Below are 21,127 nucleotides of genomic sequence, written 5' to 3' on the forward strand. Positions count from 1 at the left end.
AATAGGTTTCTGGTGCATGTTTGTGTTATATTTTCTTATGAGTATTGAGGTTTGCTTCTCCCCCAACTTCACTTGAGTACACCATAACCATTTTTTCTCTCACATTTACAGGATTATACCTTGACAATGTACTTTCAGCAAGCCTGGAGAGATAAGAGGCTGTCCTATAACGTAATACCTTTAAACTTGACTTTGGACAATAGAGTGGCAGACCAGCTCTGGGTGCCTGACACCTACTTCCTGAATGATAAGAAGTCCTTTGTGCATGGAGTGACCGTCAAGAATCGCATGATCCGCCTGCATCCAGACGGGACCGTCCTTTATGGCCTCAGGTCTGTAGCATCTGTTTCAAAATGCAACTTTTCCTGAGATAAATAGGTATATCATTTCATTGAAAGAAAGTATTCTGTCTTCCTTATTCCTCCCTCAGTTCTGCTACTAAGTACTTAAATCTCCTGTCCAGTAGGCATCTGAGAGCTTAGGATAGCTTGTTTTCAAAGAGAGCGACTTAGACTTAGCTAGGATAACGTTTTTCCTAAATTGTTTTCTAATATCAGCTGCTGATGCTAAAGCTGATTTTCTTAAGGCGTAGGGATAATACCAACTGGTTGAGACATAGGTTTTTCACTGGATGGGAAATTTTATTATATACTGTGTCATCAGTTGCTCCTTACCAGGGTTGGTCCCCTGAGGGCAGGAACCCTTTATGTGACCGCCCATTCTTTGAGGACTAATCAGGCTTTAAAATATCAAGTTCCCTCCTGTTTGTTAGTAAAGGTTTTATACTGTGACTTATGTACCTATGTGTTAAGCAAAAAGAGGAGCATTTTGATTTTTATGTAGGAGTGAATTGTAATAGAAGACACTTTGTTCTTTCAAAGTCTTTTTTCTGTATTAGAAAGTAATATGTAATCTCCTGGTGATGGGGTGTGGGGGGGTGGTGGTGAGAGAAAAGATGCCCTTCTTACTCCAGCAACCTTCCAACATAAGGAATTCCTCCGTATAGTAGGGTAAGAGACTGTTAAATTCTGTCTGCAGTTGCTCTGGCCTATTCTGTTTCACATAAATATGTGATTACTGTAACATAATAATGATGATGATAATCATAGTTCTGTTATTTCATTGATTACTTGTTAATAGACACCAAACTAAATGCTTCTCATGCTTTATATAGTCAGACCTTACAACAACCTCCTAAGGTAGAAGCTGTTAGGTTGGGCTGAAGCCATAGTCCAGCAGGTGGGACATTTACCTTGCACGTAGCCAACCTGGGTTCAATTCCCAGCACCCCATATGGTTGGTTCCCTAGGCCCGCCAGGACTGATCTCAGAGTGCAAAGCCAGGAGTAAGCCCTGAGCACTGCTGGTATGGCCCCCAGAAAACAAAACAAACAAACCAGAAGCTGTTAGGCTCATGATTTTCCAATTTACCTGAGACCTCCAAGAGAACAAACTGTGAAGGTGGAATCTAAGTTCTGTTCCAGGTTCTGAGCCAGAGCTCTTGATATTTTAGTTTTTAAAATGAATCATATAGGGGGCACTGGAGCGACATTGTATTGCCTTGCATGTGACCGACATGGATTCAGTCTCTGGCATCCCATCTGGTCCCCCCAAAACTTCCAGGGTTAATTTCTGAGTGCAGAGCCAGGAATAATCCCTGAGAATTGGCCCCAAACCCAAAACAAATAAATAACTGACAAAACTGTATAGGAGCCACACCCAGCAGTGCTCGATGGACCTCAGGGTCACTCTTGGCAATGCTTGATCAGGTGCTGCAGGTCTTGTCTGGGTGTTTAGGTGAATGATGCTTTTCTTCCCCCAAGCTTAAGTATATAGTGTATGACTAGAGAATAATGAAACCTTGAAAACAGAGATTCTCACTTTCACTCAGCTGGTTGATGACTAAGTTACATAAAGTTGGTCATAAAATCAACCTCATGTCTTTTGCACTGAGCCAGGAGTAACCCCTGAGCAACACTGGATATGGTCCAATCTCCGCGTCCAAAAAGCAAAACAAAAGCATGATATTAAGGTAGAGAATTATCAGATGATGACATTGTTTTTTTTCTACGGCAGTATATTTTATTAAAATTTAGAATCTAAATCCAAGGTAGACTGCAGATTTACTGATGTTATTAACATACTACCAAAAACTTCACTAAAAATTTCATTAAATACATTAAGAAAATAATACTCCCCATTATGAAATGATACATATTTACTGTGAAAAGTTTAGAAAATATAGTTGTTATCAAATTCCTCTAATCCTATTGCCCAGAGATAACCACTGTCTGTATCTTATTTTATGTTCTTCAGCTATTTTTTCAGTTTACAAGCATTATTGGTGAGGATCTTAAAGGCATAGAGTATATACCTGGCATGTGTGTGACCCTCAGGTCAATTCTCAGCGGGACATGCACATCTCTCCAAATCTCCTCAGCACCCCTTGTGTGGCCCTGACAGCCCCGAGTACCACCAGAGAAACCAGTGCCAGCTTTTCTTTCCTCTCATGATGTTTGTTTTTAGGCCGCTCTCGGCTGTGCTCAAGGCTTACTGCTGGTTCTTCCTTTGCTCAGGGATCATCCCTGGGGACCATATGTGGTGCTGGGAATCGGACCCAGGTTGACTGCATGCAAGGCAAACTCCCTAACCACTGTGCTATTGTTCTGGCCCACCTCTGGCAATCTTTAAAAACAAGCATATTGGTAGTTTGCCATTGTCTTTGTGCATACTATTTTGTGATACTTTTTTCCTTAATGATGACTTTCATAAACGTTTGACAGATCAGTAAAACACTTCATACAATCATTTTTCAATAGGACATACTAGCAATATTTCTTCATCCCACAAGGGATATGATTTGCAGTTTTGACATAAGGTGAAGTATGTGGTTGTGGCAATAAAATACAGAACTAACGTTTAAAAGTTACTTAATATTTTAGTGACTAAACAGACAAAGCTGTTTGTCATACAGCTTATGCTTTGTGATTGTGTTCTCATATTAAGTAGTTTCGGAGGTGAAATAAAGATTCAGTAGATGTACTGAGGCCAGTCTATTAGGGAAGTTCTTATGAACGGAATGGTTTTCCTAGTCTTTCAGTAGTTGGTGACCATCTAAAAATAGCTTCGTGGCTCTGGTGTGAGGGTTGGGAGGGCTTGACTTCCTCTGGCTATACACCTCCCATATGTAGCATTAGATCAGAAATATGTCACTTCTGATTAAAGGTTCACATTCTTAAAGAAAGATTCAGCAGGAAGCAGAAGGCAATTTAACCACCTCCTGCTATGTATGTCCTGTCATTGGGAAAATGGCAAAGGATAATGTTAGGCTGAAATGAATTTCCACAGACAGGGTTTTATTAACTTTATCTTCTGTCTTTGCTTCTAAAGTTGTATCACACAGAGTAGCCATCCAGCACTGAAATGTACTCTATCAAACAGTCATATATCAATTTTTAACTCCGGTTCCCTAATTGGTTCTATTCACTTTCACAGCTATTGAGTGAATATATTTTGTCAGTTTGAGTAACAGATTTTATTCAGAATATCAGTTCTCTAGATTTAATTCTCTATTTTTGGGGACAGATTATTGCAGACATGCTACTCGTAGTCTTAAGCATGTGTCTACATAGAACGTTGCTCCCTCGGGAAAGTGTCTGTGTGTTCCTGGTGCATTAGGAGTCAACTTTAGGTTATGAAAATACTGTTGGCATGGGGAAAACAAAATACAGGTCCCATTTATTTTATTCTAAATCAAGTGTTTCCTAGTTTAAATCTATTGCTGTTCTGTAATTATATGTTCATTTATCACTGTATCACTGTATCACTGTCATCCCGTTGCTCATCGATTTGCTGGAGTGGGCACCAGTAATGTCTTCATTGTGAGACTTGTTGTTACTGTTTTTGGCATATCGAATACGCCACAGGTGGTTTGCCAGGCTCTGCCCTGCAGGCGAGATACTCTCAGTAGCTTGAGGGGCTCTCTGAGAGGGGTGGAGGAATCGAACCTGGGTCAGCCGCGTGCAAGGCAAATGCCCTACCCTCTATGCTATCGCTCCAGCCACTTTGCTAATTTTGTATAATTAGCAAGTTATACAAAATCTTTAATCTTGAAGAATTTGCAACACTGAAAAATGTCTTGACGCTGGAGAGATAGCATATATGTTCATTTATACATATAAATATACACATAAATATACATGTACTCCATAGGCATGTATGAATGTGTACATGCATTTTAATATTTTATCTTACATCATGAGTGAAGAACAAAAGAAATTTTTTTCTTAAACCTTTAGACAATATCTGTTTTCTTCAGCATCAGTTTAAAGATATTTTTACTTTTTTGTTTGGGGGTTACACATGGCTAGGCTTAGGACTTACTCCTGGTCCTGGTGGTACTCAGATGACCATATGGGATGCCTGGAATAGAACCCTGGTTAGACTCATGCAAGGCAAGACCCTACCTGCTGTACTATCTCTCTGGCCCTAATGATAAACATTTTCTTAATAAAATTTTCAGTAATTTGTATCACTCTGATTTTATAAAGCCAGTTAATTTTGTTAGCAGCTTTTGCTGGCATATGTGCTTGGTAAATAGGCAAAATGATGGTACGCTGGAAAGTCTTTCTACTGATTCCACTCGTGATTGGTTTCTAATTAGATGAAGATCTGCTGAAAATAAGTACAAATGAGTACTTGTCTAAGCCATAGTGCTTCGGGCGTGGGAGTAACTGCTTATGAGTATTTCCTATATGTAAAGCTGTGAATTACCTATATTAGCCAATCTGTGAAACTGGATTCCCTCCTTTTTATAGTAGTAGAGGAAATAAGCTGTTTGTCTGTGAGAGTTCGGGCTCAGAACTACACCCAGAGCCCTGGCTGTAGTCACCTGGAAGGCCGAGAGAATAGTTCCAGTCCAGGGTGGTGGATTTAAAAGACTCTTGTGGAGAGCAGGCATCAAAAACACCAGTGGAAGGGGAAAAAAACAAAAACCCTCTATTTCTTTGGTTCTTGAAAATAGCTTGTATTTGTTTTCTGGTTGCTGTGGAGCCACACCAAAAGGTGTGCAGGAGCAGGGGTGCAAGTGGAGCATGTGGCAAAAATGGACAAAGTCTTGGCCCAGAAAAATCACTCTTTATAGTCACACTTCTCCCTGGTAGGTAATAGGCTGCATAATTACTTGTAGAGATGTAACTACTAAGTGTAATAGGTTGTTGTTAATAACAAATAAAAATCATTATTCACATGGCTCTCAGTCTTGAGCAGCGTGTCCAAGAAGCACTTCAGCACTGATTGTGGCCAACCCCATGTATCCTGTGCAAATCTAGGTTATCTGGAATATTCTTTCTCATATGTAACAGTATCATCATTCACTTTAGTCTTTCTTATGCAACTAGATAGACACAGGAAAGACAGTTTTGCTTCACATTCCTGAATAACCAAGTTCAAAGAAAAGCAGTATGGTACATAGTTTATAATTGTGGCTACAGGGATTTTGAAATTCCCTTCTCTCAGAATTTTACAGCGATATCATGGAGTTACAAGAGGATTAGAAACCAGGAAAAAACAATCACTATAAGCTTCAGTTAAATCTCAGTCAAAATTGCAAAACCCTATGGGAAAAAAGGAAGCCGCAAGGGTCTAAGGTAGGTAGATGCAAGACTTTTGAGAGCTAAGAGAATCGATTTTTCATGATCCGGGAAGTAATTATCCAAGTAACCTGTGCACTTTTATGGAAGATTTTATAAACGTCATTCTCTCTTTGAGATTCATGACCCTAACTTTAGCATCAAGACTTGTCAATAATCTCACCATAGATGGGAAAGCCGAGATAGTGTTGGGTCATGACCCAAAGCTCTAATTTTAGTATAATTGAAAAAGTGCCTTTGTCTACTAGAATGATGAGGAAGATTCCAAAGTACAATGAAGAAAGTACTTTTTTCCTAGGGCCTATTTAAAAGATTTGTTTCATTTTACATATTTTTTATCCTTCCCTCCTCTTAAAGAGAAAAAAAATGTAGATTAAACAAAATTACCCAGTTTATGGAAAGGAAATCTCAAAAGTTAGTGTTTAAAAAACCCTTTGGGGGACCCAGGGATGGATGGCCTCTAGTAGGAGCCTGCATCACCTGGCACCACCTCCCATGCTGGAATGTCATCGCAGAGCCTCTGCTGGTGCGAGCCTTGTTGCCACAGGAAGAGATCTCCCAGTGATGGCTGCCAAAGGCGCAGACACCATTTGTGTCTGTGACCCTAAGTGTCTGTGACCCAATCATCACCCAAACAGCCACCAAGGGAAGGGAAGCAGAAAAGCTAGTCGATAACAGATTTTAATAAAAGTTCAATACTTTTAAGCAAATAGATGGTGTGGAAGGAATTCTAGCTACTCCTTTATTCTGTAGATCCCAGATAAAGCAGCTCTTCCCTTTCTAAACCAAAGAGTATAATAGGTTAATAACAGAAATCATAGTCATCATATTACGAAATTCACGCTCTGTGTCACATTCAGAGGCAGCTTATTATCGTATGGGCAGGATAAAAGGCAGGAAAATGCTAAATGGCCATAAATCTTGGGAGGATGATACTAATTCCATGTTGGATTGTTCCCAAAAGCCATAATAGAGAAAATAATTAGGACATTATATTTCAGCAGCTGTTAAAGGTTGACAACGAAGGGAAGCTACTAAAAAGACCAGATCGAGACCAGTATAGTGCTGGCACCAGGATACCGGGATGCCTCTGTGCCTTTTCACTGCTGCTTGGTGAAGCCACAGGACACAAAAATGTGGGAGTAGCAGGAAAACAATGTTAAGAGTCTGCAATTGGGATCCAGCTCATTATCTGTCACTGGTCTGTGTTATTCCAACTTTCTGAGCTTCAGCTCCCTCAGAAGTAAAATAAGCCCCAGTAGTACCTGTGTTACAGGATTTGGGAGAGGATTAAGTGAGTGAATACTATGATTTCTGAGTTTTGGTCTGGGGACCCCACCTGGTGGTGCTCTAGGCTTCCTTCTGGTTCTGTGCTCATCGATCACGTCTGGTGGGTTCAAGGTATCATGTGGGCACAGGGGGTCAAATTCATGTCAGTCATGGGCAAGCAAAACCCCTTTACCTGCTATACTCTTAGGTCCCATCAGTGAGTACATACTTGGAAGGAAGGCAGTGAAGTGTTTGATATGTGTCAAATTGTGTGTAAAGATGAATTGCTATGTGATTTAGTGGGTAGACTGATTCTGTCTCAGTGCAGGACACCCATAACAGACCCTTTATATTGTTTTCAAATAATGGATTTGCCATCCAAAGGTAAACTACCAGGACTAGAAAGATATAGTTAAATCAGGGCTAGCGCAATCGAACAGCAGATAGAGCATTTGTCTTGCAGCTGACATCCTGTATGGTCCTGTAAGCACCATCAGGAGTGATTCCTGAGAATAGAACCAGGTGTAACCTTTGAGCATCATCAGGTGTGGCCTAAACCACCCTCCCCCCAAGATAGAATTAAATCAGTTTCATTGTTGTTGTTTTTTCAAATCACTGTCTTTTAGAATCCATTTGCCAGAGATTGCTGTATTTTAATGAGATTTAAAATATTCTGATTGTTCTACTAAGCCAACACTGTATGTATTTCATTATTGACCAGAAGAACATCCATAGAAACAGTGCTCAAGATAATGTGATTCTCTGCAGATGATGTGAAGGCAGTTTAAAGACAGGATCGACTATTATCCTTAATTCTATTTGCCAAACTATCACATTTAAGTCAAGAAGTATTTAAAGTGTGTAGGAATATCCTTTGGCACAGTTTTTCTTGTTGCCTTATCATTTGCAGCCAGTGCAGTGCAAATTTTAAAAGGTACAGAGATAATACTTATATATGTGACTGTAAAGAGAGGTCTATCAAATGGAATTCAAGTGACCTGTCTTAGCATCTGCCACATAGTGGGCCAAGGAGAAAACACTTTTTAAGGGAGCTAGTTCTTTTCAGACAAACATTTCAGAAAATTCACTGAGGTTGATCTCAAGGGTAAGGGTCTCTTCTATTTATAACAGTCAAATATTTTAGGGCTGGAGCGATAGCACAGCGGTAGGGCGTTCGCCTTTCACGTGGCTGACCTGTGTTCGATTCCTTCGCCCCTCTCGGAGAGCCCGGCAAGCTACCAAGAGTATTGCGCCCACACAGCAGAGCCTGGCAAGCTACCCATGGCATATTCGATATGCCAAAACAGTAACAATAAGTTTCACAATGAGAGACGTTTACTGATGCCCATTCGAGCAAATCGATGAGCAGTGGAATGACAGTGACAGTGAAATATTTTAGGAGCCAAAAGAGCTTCTCACTGACAGAGGGCAGAGATACGCAATATGCCTTACTTAGCACATAGTAGGGTTGTTTGGAATATCTTGTTTGTGTATGCATGTGCATACATGCACATGGGTACACACCTGTGTTTTTTCTTTGTATGCTAGAGAAAGGAAAGAGGTCAAAGAGATAGAGATAACTGAGAGAAAAAAAAAACTTCTCAGAGCAATATTTTTCTCAACTCATTATAGGAACTTTAGCATGCTTTTCTGGATTTGTGCTTTTAAAAAACTGTGCATTTTCTAAATTAACTTTCCCTTAGGGTGGCTCTCTGAGGGTTAGAATAGTCGGTCTTATGCATGTCTAAGAGCTGACAGAGTGATAAGGATAACTCTCACTAGATAGCTGGTTCTTAAAAAACATTAGGATGGGATTGAATTGTTGAACTCACTGCTACACAAATGTTGTCCTGAAGGTGTGATTAGTGTGATTCATGTTAAATTGCTCAAGTTCTTCAGTCATCACCCATGATTAGGAGATGAGTCAAGCCACAGGACAGGACCATATTTGGGGTAGGTGGAGTTACCCTCAAGAAAGAAAATTCTGGTCCACTTTCTGGAGACCAAGACACACAGTAATAGGTTACATGTAGAAAGAATAGTGAGCAAAATCAACTCAAATTCCTTGATACTTTCCACAAGGAAATAGGGATATCTTTTAATAAGGAATTTAGGAGAAGTTTATTTTGAGGTTCATGCTTTCCTTTCTGATTACTCTGATTACTTAAATAGGTTTGTTCATCATAGAGATTATTGGAAAAGTATTCAATGCCAAAAGTAAAATACTTCAGTAGTAAAAATACCCACCATTAAATAGGTCAGGATTGCTTTTTGCAGTCATTATTTTATTTTATTTTTTTACAAAATGCATGACTTTGTTGCATGTTCATTTGAAAATATTTCCAAGTAAGGGTTACCTTTCTCTAAAAGTAGAATTATTCCATTTAATATGATTTTATAGATTTTAATTTTATTTGTGGGGTGGAGGGAGGTTGGCCTCACCCAGCAGTGATCATGAGCTATCCCTGGCTTTGTGCTCTGGAATGATGCCTAGTGGTCCATGAGGGACCATATGTGGTATCAGGGATATGAGGAGTTAGCACCTAACTCCTATGCCCTTAACTCCTTCCCCCTCTCTCTGCCTCTCTTTCTCTTTCTCTCTCTCCCCCTCTCTCTTTGTCTCTGGGCCTTGGTAGATTATTTTTTTGAGTCTGGAAATAGTCTTAAAATTTTTATATAAATGAATGATAACAGTATTCCTCAATCCCCAATAAAATAAAACCTACTGAATCATCTGAACAGGAATGCCCTCCTCATAGCTGGTTCCTGCCATGTGTATCATCATTCGTTCCAAATCAGATAAACTCAAGATCCATCCAAGAAGTTTGGGTCACCTAAATTAATCTAAGTGGTTGATTTCAGTCTGTGTAGACTGGACATATTTTAGTTTTTGTGTTTATTTTTAAAATATCAGACAAGGAAGAAGCTATCTTCCTTAGTTACTTTTCCTTTCTTCATGACTTTGTTCTTTTTTAATTGTCATTCAGATATTTGCTGTGTCCTCACAGTGTGTTGCTTGGCTCAGTCTTATTATCTCTGCTATTTTAAATTGTGTAAAATCAAAATACTGTTTTACAGTGACAGTCTTCTATAATTTCTAAAGAAGTTTTGTTTTTATAAGTTTTCTTTTTCTGTAGGGGCAGAGAGAAGAATGGAAAATATACCTGGTGCCAAGGTTACTGGAGCGCATGACTTCCTGACTTCTGGGGTCTTGGGCAGGGGAGGAGTGGGGAGGGGAAGGAGGCTTAGTTCTATGTTTCAAGTGCTGCAACCTTTGCAGACACAGGTCTGCTCGAGGAAATGTCATGAGAATGGCCTTCCAAGGTGGACAGTATTAATTTTCGGTCAGACTTGAATGTGACCACATCCCTTCTGTGAAGTGAGCACCTTTCCTGTGCTTCAAAATGTGACTGTCAGGCAGAGAGAGTAAAGGGGTGACGGTGCCGTGCATGCAGCTGACACCAGTTTAACTTCCAGCACCCCAGAGTGTCCTTTGCGCACTACCAAGAGTGACGTGTGAGTACCACTGAGGGTGGCCCGAGACCCACCCCCACACATAGACACAACCATTTAGCATGGCTTTCGCTTCCTCATTCTCTCTGCGCTTATCTGTTTGTGTACTGACTGAATCAGAAGGGATTTGGGGACACCAGACTTTTTGACTTCTCTAGATAACACCATCTGTACGAACAGATGGGAAAACATGTCATAGGGCTAGAAGGGGACGCTGAAATTAATATGGAAGATAGAAAATTAAAAAGAAAGGCAAAATGGGAGGGGGATTGATTGCTGGGCAGAACTGAGGAGTGTGAGTGGCTGGAATTCTCTGAGCTCTGACCTAAGTCGTGGGCTCTGAGGGAGGGCCACACACAGAATCTCTGGGTCCCCAGACCGAGGACACCCAGTGTGCAGCAAGCAGAGCTCAGCCTGGAAATGAGCACACATCTCCATTTGTGTTGATGGGCGGGCTCTGGTCCCGAGAGTTAAAATTCTCCACCCTGGAGAGCGAGACAAAATTTCCCTTAGGTTTCCAAATGGTCACTGGCTGGTAAAATGCCTTTGTGATGGAAAATTCTATCCAGGAATATCATTGTAAAATATCATTTCTTTTGAAAAAAATATATCTAATCAAAGTATATTTCCAAAAATGAGCTCAATGCGTATAGTTGTTTGTTGTTGCTTTTTATGCTTGGTTGGTTGAAGTTTTGTTTAAATGCTTGTTGGGGGGCCAAACCCAGAAGTGCTCAGGGGGTTCTCCCAGCTCTGTGCTCAGAAAAGTCATTTCCAGAGATTCATACGATGCTGGGGATCAGACTGATCCTCCTGCGTGCAGAATATGCACTTCTCTCATGAGGCTGTTTCACCAGCCCAATAATGCATATGGTTTTACTGATCTTTTTAGTCCATGTTATTTTGTCTATTTATCTTCTCGCTCGTTCATTTCAGTTTAGGGGGGAGGGACTCCTAAGCAGTGCTCAGAGGCCCAGGAATCCCTCCCGGCAATTCTAAATTAATGAAGCCAACTGTTCAGTGTTAGGGCCAAAGGATGTGGTGCTGCAGGGCCCTGCTGTGTTGGGGATTAAGTGCACCAGCCTAGCAGTGCTTGGGCTACACCCAGCGATGCTTTGGGGAACTGTCTTCCGGGGATCAGATCAGGGTGGGTCACAGGCAAGGCAGATGCCTCAACACACTGCACTGTCTCTTTGGTCCTCATTCATTCTAGTTTACATTTGTTGAGTATTTTGTTGCCAGTTATTTAATACTAACAGCTTCTTATGCTTCAACTCCTGGAGATATTTACATACAAGAAGAAAATATACTCCAGAAAGGTATTTAATACATCAAAACAGTATCAAATATTGGGAAAAAAAATAAATACCCTTACGTAGATATCCATAAGTAACAGTTTAAGCAATATACTGTGTTCTCTGAATTTTTTTCTCATTAAATTGTGATTATGCTCTATGTCCATTTGTAATTTCCTTTATTCACTCGATAAGATGAGTAAATATGCCTTTACTTTTTGCAATTATTTCCGCAACTCATCAATTTTCTGAAATATTTGTAGTAATTCATTTCCTCTATGAAAATTGACTTTAACTCTCAATTCATATATAAGGCATTTTAAAAACAATTAATTTCAATAACAGCACTGTGTAACACACATTCTTATTTCTGCTTTCACGTGCTCTGAATTTTTCACTTGTATTATGTGAATGTAATTGGTTGTAACCATTGCTGAGTTTTATACTACAGTTTCCTGGAAATCTGGTCATAAATTCTCAAAACAGACTATTCATTTCTAATCCGAAAGTCATTGTTTTTCTTTCCTAGATTTCTCAAACCATTATTTTAATTGTTTTATGGCTTTATTTCTTCAGTTATTATGAGGGAACTTCATGAAATTATTCAAATCCACATAAACTGCAGCACCTCTACATTTTTGGAACGATTATTTCTGTTCTAAAGACAAGCATACTGACATTTTTTGTGAACACTGGGTTTCATACAAGCCTTAGTGGCTGAATCAAATCTTCTTTCTGATACCAAGAGAATAAGCATTTCCACTTGTTTTTCATATTTTTATTTTGACCTAGGTATAAATGCTGTGCTGTCTGTTTGTAGGCCGTAAGGAAAAGCAGCCTAAAGTCTGAAGATGCCGTTTGGAGAGTGGCTGCTTCACTGGAGCCCACTGTCCCAGTCAGGCCTGCGTTTGTGCTGTCCCACACTAGTGTCGGGAAAGCCTGGACCATAGTGAGTTTCCGTCACTCCCAAGTCGAGTTCCTATTGGTTCCCAAGGCTGCCTCTGCCACACTATGTTGTCAGTGGAATCATCAAATGTCTCAGACTTGATTTCCTCATGTACAAAATTACAGATGAAAGTCTCTTTTTGCATCTGTCCTCGGGACAGAACCCCTTCAAAGAAAGTATTTTATTTGACCAACATGATACTTTAAAATTTTATGTTTCCTTCTTTTCTTCCTTTCCTTTATTTTTTTTTTTAACTCAAGATTGGGTGCTTTGGACCTTATAAGTGCCAACAATCAACTAAAACTAAGAAATCGATATTTTGTTCAGAAAGATTATTTTCTCGAGCTTCTCAAGTACCCACCGTTTCCTGCTGCTTTGTGTTAAGCCTCTCCCTTACTCCAGGGAAGCCAAAAGCTCGATACCCTGGGCACAGTGTGTGATTCAAGACTCAAATTTAAGATTCTTATTATCTTAGCACTTTGCTTCCTTTTGCGCCGTATCATGGTCTGCTGTTAGCAGTGGTTTCGAGATGCGCTGCTATGCTTGTAGCAAGATAATCTGCTGGGGCGGGAAAGAGTGCAGGGATCAGAGCACAGGCCTTGCACACAGTCAACCCTTGCTCCATCCACCTCTCTGAGCGCTCTGGAGGTGCCAAGAGCACCACCAGGCTGGTTCTGGTAATCCCAAGAACTGAAGAGGTGGAAGAACACTAAATCCTCAGATCCTTGAGTTGAATTGCCAGCCAGTCTGTACCAAAATCTCCAGGCCTGGGGCCGGAGTGATAGGACATTGGGAAAGGGGTTTGCCTTGCACACGGCCGACCTGGATTCAATCCCCGGTATCCCATATGGTCACCCAAGCACCGCTGGAGATATTCCTGAGTGCAAAGCCAGGAATAACCCCTGAACATTGCTGGATGTGACCCAAAATTACATGTATCATTTGTCATCCCGTTGATCTTCAATTTGCTCTGGAGCGGACACCAGTAATGTCTCCATTCGTCCCTGTCGCGTGCTAATTGTAGCCCAATGGTATCTGCTTGCTCCAGGAACATGAAAAGCCTCAAACCATTTGTTCAGGGTTTTGACCTAGAAGTCTGATCATCCTGTATGTGGGCGCCATGCGGTCTTTTGATGTCCCGTGGAATCCAGTCAGTAACAGCTCTAAATCCAGTGGTCGTCTCTATAAATCGATCCAAAAAAGAAAAAAATAAAATCTCCAGCCCTGTGGGGCTTTCAGAGCCCTGCTTGGGAGTCTGAAGGATAATATCAACTGCAATTTGTCTTCATCTACTCTCAACAGATACTAATCTAAGTAGATCTGTCCATCTCTCAGGCTTCTCTGCCTACTTTACTTATGTGTCCTCCCAACTATAATCGAATAAAATCTCCATCCTTTATCACCTAGACCAAAACTCACTTTCTCTATATTTATTGCTTCAGCATTCAGGCATCTTCCTTACATTATAACAAATTATTTGTATTTAACTTGTGCCTAATATTACTATACATAAGAATAATATATGAGTAAATAGAATTATTTTTCTATTTATAGCTATTTGTGGAAATGCGTGTCCTATTCTGAATAATAAGCCTTATAGCAACAAGTACACATGTTACTATTGTCACACTGTTAATACTGTTGAGATTTAGAGAGCCTTTAATAATGTATTCAAGGATTCAAAGTTAATATTTTCCTAAATCAGTTCATCTTCCTTACAAAATTTGTTTTTAAGGCTCTTAATCCAAGGTCCTGTCTTAATAATTTTATGAAGCATCTCCTGCTAGGCTTAGAAGGCTCACTATAGATATGTAAATATTAGCTACTTTTCTAAATTATTCTAGCATATTATAACTCATAGTAACCAATAATTTTTCCAGACTCATCAGCAAAATTATGATAGTTGTTGGATTTCTTTGGAACTTCTATTTTTTTTAATCATATATTATTGAGGATACAATTTTTTCTTTTTTAATTTTTACAATTTTAATTATTTTTTAATTGAATCACCATGAGATACAGTTACAAAGCTGTTCAAGGTTGGGTTTCAGTCATACAATGTTCCAACACCCATCCTCCACCAGTGTCCATTTCCTACCACCAATGTCCCCAGTTTCCCTCCCGACACCTCCCGCCAGCCTATCTCTATGGAGGCACTTTCCTTCTCCCTCTCTCCTTCTTTCTCTCTCTCTCTCATTCTCTCTCCTTTTGTGCATTATGGTTTGCAATACAGATACTAAGAACTGTGTACTGAAAGTGGGTTGAGGGAGCAAGGAGAATACATTCTTTTAAAAATTGGGGGACTTCAACAGCTTGGAAACTGGCCTCACACGCTGGGGGAAAAGGCAGCTGAGATAGAGAAGGGAACACCAAATAGAGGATCTTGGGAGGACCCATTTGGGTTGAAAGATGTATGCTGAAAGTAGACTATAGACCATACATAATGGGCACTCAGTACCTCTGTTGCAAACTACAACACCTCAAAGGAGAGAGAACAAAAGGGAATGCCCTGCTGCAGAGGCAGTGTGGGGTGGTGGGAGGGATACTGGGAACATTGGTGGAGGAGAATGGGCACTGGTGGAGGGATGGATAAATCATCACTGTATGACTGAAATGCAATCACAGAAGTTCATAAGCTTGTAACTGTACCTCATGGTGATTCACTAATGAAAATATTTTTAAAACTTGAGGGCTTCAATTTCACAATTCTCTGCATCTATATTACCACACACTGATGAGTGCTTATATTCATGCCTGCCCTGTCCTTACATCCTTACATTTTTACACACGCACACACACACTCCGGCCCCATCCTGCTTTGGCACTTTGATTTATGCTGCCAGATTCTAAGGGTTTGTTTTGGATTGGTTTAGTCTGCTCCTTTATTCTGATTCTTCATTTGGAAGGGGCATGGGGGGACACTGGAGGTGTTCGAGCTTTTCTCTGACCCCATACTCAGGGATAATAATTCTGGAAATAAGTTATTTTTTTAACTTATGCATTATCCACCTCAAAAATCTTTATACTCCCTTTAATGCTAATGGTAGCACTGTAGCACTGGCACTGTTGTAACGTTGTCCCATTGTTCATCAACTTGCTCAAGCAGGCACCAGTAACATCTCCATTGTGAGACTTGTTGTGACTGTCTTTGGCATATTGAATACGCCATGGGTAGCTTGCCAGGCTCTGCTGTGTGGATGGGACACTCTCGGTAGCTTGCCGGGCTCTCTGAGAGGGATGGAGGAATCAAGCCTGGGTCAGCTGCATGCAAGGCAAACGCCCTACCCACTGTGCTGTCGCTCCAGTCCCAGTGCTAATGGTAGTGTAAGGATTAATGTATTCTTGTTGTATTGTATTGCTCTGGGGAGACATGCATTTGATAATTACTGGGATATACTTTTCCTCTTAAAAAAGAAGTTTCATATTTTTTTGTAAGGAGAGGTAGGAGGCTATGGAGAAAGCAGATACAAAGTTAATTGTGTCATAGTGATACTTGTGTCTTCACTCACTTAAAAATAATTGAGAAGTAATTTCTCTAGAAATACTCATTAGCAACATTGTGGTGATACACCACTGAAAATACTCATTAATTAGTACATATCCCATTGCTCTGAGAATAATCCTAAACGATTCTGTTAATAACTGACTGGCAGAAATAAATCTTTATCTAGCCTTTGCTCTCAGTAATCATACACTGAAACACTTTTTATTGTTTATAGACTGTAGTTACAACCCTGTAATCGTTTCATTATATTTAGGGACTCCTCAAGTCACTGTTAGTTTGAGTAAAGGTTAAATCAACTCCAAGCCAAATTAGCTTAGGGACTCTTAAGTTCAGGGGATTTTAGCATTTGGCTCATTAGCTAGAAATTAGAGAAAGATGCTGCTTTAGTGAACCAGAAAGTACTGACTGTCACTAGGTCCACCCTTGTGCGGTGGCTAGGCCCTTCCTGTGCTATGTTGACAGTTCAGCTATTCTTATCCATCATCTACAATGGGAAATCGACTGTCTACCCTGGAGAGCCATTTCCTTAGTTTATAACCCTCACTATCAGCCAAGTCATCTTTCTATTTAACCTAAATCCTCCATGTCCTTCATGTTAGAATTTATGAGAGTAGCTTCCTGTTTGGTCCATGGACAGCAAATCATCACTCTCTGGAGCCCTCCCCATAAATAGAGGCTGTTATTATATCTGTCAGTCAGCGCTCTCTTCTCCACTCAGGACAGCAGAGCTCTTCCAGCCACTGGTTCAGCAACTGATTTTCAGGGTTTAATGCTCAGACACATTGTAGTAAATTACAGAACTATTATTGCTACTTGTTTTTCCTTGGGGGAGAGAGAAGGATGAAGCAGGATGAGAGCTAAGGATATGCTCAGATTTCAACCATTATGTTAGTTGGTTGTCTACTCTCTCTTTTTGCCAATCTTCATCCTTTCTCCTGACTTGGATGGAATGAATGAGAACAATACCCAAGGATAGTAGAAACAAAGGCCAGGATGATTGGTCCATGGCTGGAGACCTACCTCATATGCTGGGGGAGAAGGCAGTTGGGATAGAAAAGGGAGCACCATGTCAAAGAGAGTTGGAAATGATGATCACTCTAGGTAAGAACTATGTACCAAAAATAGGTAAAGGAACAAACTGATAACCTCTCAGTACCTGTATTGCAACTATACGGCCCCAAAGTTAAGAGAGAAAGAGAGAGACAGAGGCATAGAGAGAGAGAGAAAGAAGGGAAGTGCCTGCCATATAGAGATGCAGGGGAAAAATGGTGGTGGGAGGGAAACTGGGGACATTAGTGTTGGGAAATGACACTGGCAAAAGATGGGTATTGGAACACTGTATGACTAAACCCTAACCATGATCAGCTTTGTAACTATGTCTCTCATGGTGACTCAAAAATAAAAATTATAATTAAAAGAAAAACCAAAAACACAGAACCTAAGTGGGTGGGGGGGCAGTATGTTTAGAAGTCTTCCAAAGGACTCAAGATAGTATGGAGGGCAGGACACAACGATTCCTGCACCCTGTGTGACTCTCTAGTCCCACCGGAAATGATGTTTGGAGACTAATTCCATATTGCCCTTTATACAGGTCAAACCAATTGACATTCTTTCATTGGTAAATTTTTTTTAGGGGCCACACTCAGCAATGTTCAGAGGTTACTCCTGGCTCTGCACTCAGCTCACTCCTGGTGGTGTTCAGTGGACCATATGTGATGCTGGGGATGGAACCTGGGTCAGCCCTATGCAGGGCAGACACCCTACCCACTTTACTTTCCCTCCACCCCCCCATTTACATCCTTACCTGCAATTATAAGACTCATGGTATATCCATATTCTCACACTGAGGACTTTCTCACAAAGTTTCAGTTTGTTAGACAGATCATGGTAAGCCCATTGCTTCTGAAAAAAAATAGTAGGGCATTCCTCAGTTTATACAAACATGTCTATTGATTCCAATTAGATGTAAAAATGTCTTTAAATTCTTTTTTGTTTTGTTTTTTGTTTTTTTTTTCATCACACCTGGTGATGCACAGGGGTTACTTCTGGCTCATGCACTCAGGAATTACTCCTGGTGGTGCTTGGGGGATCATATGGAATACTGGGAATCGAACCCGGGTCGGCCGTGTGCAAGGCAAATGCCCTACCCATTGTGCTATCGCTCCAGCCTTTAAATTTTTAATCCATAAAACTGTGATAAAGTAAAATGTTTATTTCATCTAAAGATGAAGTACTGGGATGAAAGACATAGAAAGGCAGGCAGAGCACTTGTCTTGCATGTGGCCAATCTGAGTTCAGTTCCCGAACTGAACCCCTGTGCACCACTAGGATTGATCCTTGAGCATAGAGTCAAGAGTAAGCCCTGAGCACGTCCGTGTGTGTCCCCAAAACCAAAATAATAATAATAATAATTAAAGATTAAGTTATTTCTAAATATAAAGAAGTATAAAAAGCAAAGTGTATAAATAATTGATAAAGTGAGTAAATAATTTGTAATTAGATAAATTAAAACTTGTTAAATACAGAAAAAAGCTTTTTTATTATCATAAACTTCTTAAGATAGGATGAATCTTCTCAAAAAGTGAATTCCAAGACACTGGAGAAATTTAAGTTAGGACAATTATGATAGAAATCTCATGATAGGAATTTTACCATCAGAAGGGTTGTCTTAAGTTGTCTTTTTCACCTTGAGAATCTATATAAAATTATGACATTTGCTCCAATCTTTAGATTTTATTAAGAAATATGTTCAATACAGTTATCATACTGGTTAACATTTCCAATCTGCAGAATGTAAATATCCCTTGCATTAGCAAGTGTACTCATTATACAGAACAGATGCCACTGCAAATAGTAAAAGCAAGTCTCAATGAATATATTCTCGTTGGAGACTAAAACAGAGAGGAAAAATCATATTAACATTTTCAGAGAGAGAAGCAATATGTATTCATCATAGAAACAATAGAAAATAAACCAAAGACCAGTTTATTTTCTTGATTTTAGCATTGTTATGTTTTAAAATATGTGCTTAATACACATCTTTAAAGTACATGTAAAATTGTACCACATCTAATACTCTTTCCCTCTGATGAAACACCCTCCACAAAGTGATTTTTATTGTATTGTGTCACTGAATCAAACTCATTAGAAAGGTATCTTTCTATGTTGGGTTTATTAAATCTTATGTAGTGAATGTTTCCACTTTGCCCAGTTGTAAGCTTCCACATAGTGTCATTTTATGCAATTTTGCATTATTTTTCTTTTGCATTCATTTTTTTCAAGTCAAATTTGAGAACAGAGATTTGCATATTTGATGGGTTCTTCTTAATGTCATCAAATTGCCATCCAGAAACTTTGTGCCAATTTCTAATTCAGCTGGCAGTGTCTTTGAAAAGTTTGCTTCCCTGATGAATCTGTAATAGTCAATGTTAAAATTTCTTTAAATTTTTTTGTATTAAACAGTAATCATCAAAGCTACCCGTGGCATATTCGATATGCCAAAAACAGTAAAAACAAGTCTCCCAATGGAGATGTTACTGGTGCCCGCTCGAGCAAATCGATGAACAATGGGACGATAGTGCTGTATATAAATGCGTTGTTTCTAACAATACGAAGCATTTTTCCACATATTTCGCTACCTATTTTATGTTAAAGACTTAAATTTGGGAGAGGGAGTGGGGGCACACCTGGTGGTACTCAGGGCTTACTTCTGACTCTGTGCTCAGGAGTCTCTCTTGGCTGGCTCAGGGAACCATATGGGTTGCCAGGGATTGAACCCAGGTCGACTACATACAAGGACAACACCCTACCTGCTGTACTATTGCCTTGGTCCCCAAACTCCCAAAACAATCCCCAAAAAGTGCTAGAAATTGGGGTCTTCCAAATTGAGGTCTTTTGCCGGTAGAGACCGAGTGGCAGATCGAGCTCAGAGGACGGTGTTTGCGGACCTTGTTAGTACAAGCTGCCTTGCTGGTATGTGTCAGAGGGCAGTTGTGAGACATTTAGTTTTAAAAATAACAGCATCAATAAAAACAGCAATAAAACTACTTTTCTTCACTAGTGTCATTGTTGCGAACTGAGCTACAGGGTTAAGAGGCAGGTGCAGGGCATGTTTTGAGATAGAAGCGGAGAGCGTGTTTCCCACGGAAGTTCGGATGAGCTGTAGCTCCCTGTGGGAGAGTAGCTCACGGCCCAGCTCTTCTCCTTGCCTGTGATCCCGGCTGCTCGAGCAAGGTGTGCGTGTGGTGACGGCGGTGTAAGACCGTCCGCAACTCACCTTCAGTAGTGTCACGTCCTGCTTAGTCAACCCCCTGGGACTGTCCTGCTTCTCCCCTTCCTTTTCCAGATGATGATTCAGCACGTGCATCTCTCGGGGGCTGCTCGTGGGAAACCCAACCGAAGAGGGGCCCTGAGTCTGCCCGATGGCGGCAGATCCATACTCGGGGTCATTTCAGAGCCTGGCCAGGGCCCTGCTGAGACAGTGAACAATGGTGATGGAGGTCAGGCCACCCGTGGTGGGCCTGTGGGAAGTGGCCCTGATCAGCTGAGACTGGCACTTACTGTCCAGGGCCATCATCCCCAATCCCTCAGGGCCCAACACACAGGACTCAGGGTAGGATGCTGCCATTTTATTCCCATAGCCTAACGAGAAAAATATTTGATTTTGGGGTGTGTGTGTGTGTGTGTGTGTGTGTGTGTGTGTGTGTGTGCGCGCGTGCACACGCGCGCATACGGATTGGGACCACAATAGGCAATGCCCAGGACTTGCTCCTAGCTCTGTGCTCAGGGGGTCACACCTGGTGCTACTTGAAGGAGCATATGTAGTGCCAGGAAGTGAACCAATGTCAAAGTTCATCAGGTTAAGGGACTTACATGTATTCCCCCTAAGTACTACCAGGACTGATTCCTGAACATTTCAGGCTGTGACCTGAAACGGAAAGAAGCAAGTAACT

The 21,127-nt window shown here is 40.6% G+C and overlaps 1 protein-coding gene across 2 annotated transcripts in view; it reads left to right on the top strand.

Moving 5' to 3' along the window:
* The window catches only part of GABRB2 (gamma-aminobutyric acid type A receptor subunit beta2), a 204,964-nt gene that overhangs the window by 73,900 nt on the left and 109,937 nt on the right, over positions 1-21,127 (top strand). For both annotated transcript variants that reach the window (XM_004611462.2, XM_004611463.2), the window contains exon 4: positions 112-332. In XM_004611462.2, coding sequence (XP_004611519.1) covers positions 112-332 — 221 coding nt within the window. The remainder of the gene's footprint in view (positions 1-111; positions 333-21,127) is intronic.

The sequence above is a fragment of the Sorex araneus genome, chromosome 2 (genome assembly GCF_027595985.1).
Source record: "Sorex araneus isolate mSorAra2 chromosome 2, mSorAra2.pri, whole genome shotgun sequence".
Taxonomy (NCBI): domain Eukaryota; kingdom Metazoa; phylum Chordata; class Mammalia; order Eulipotyphla; family Soricidae; genus Sorex; species Sorex araneus.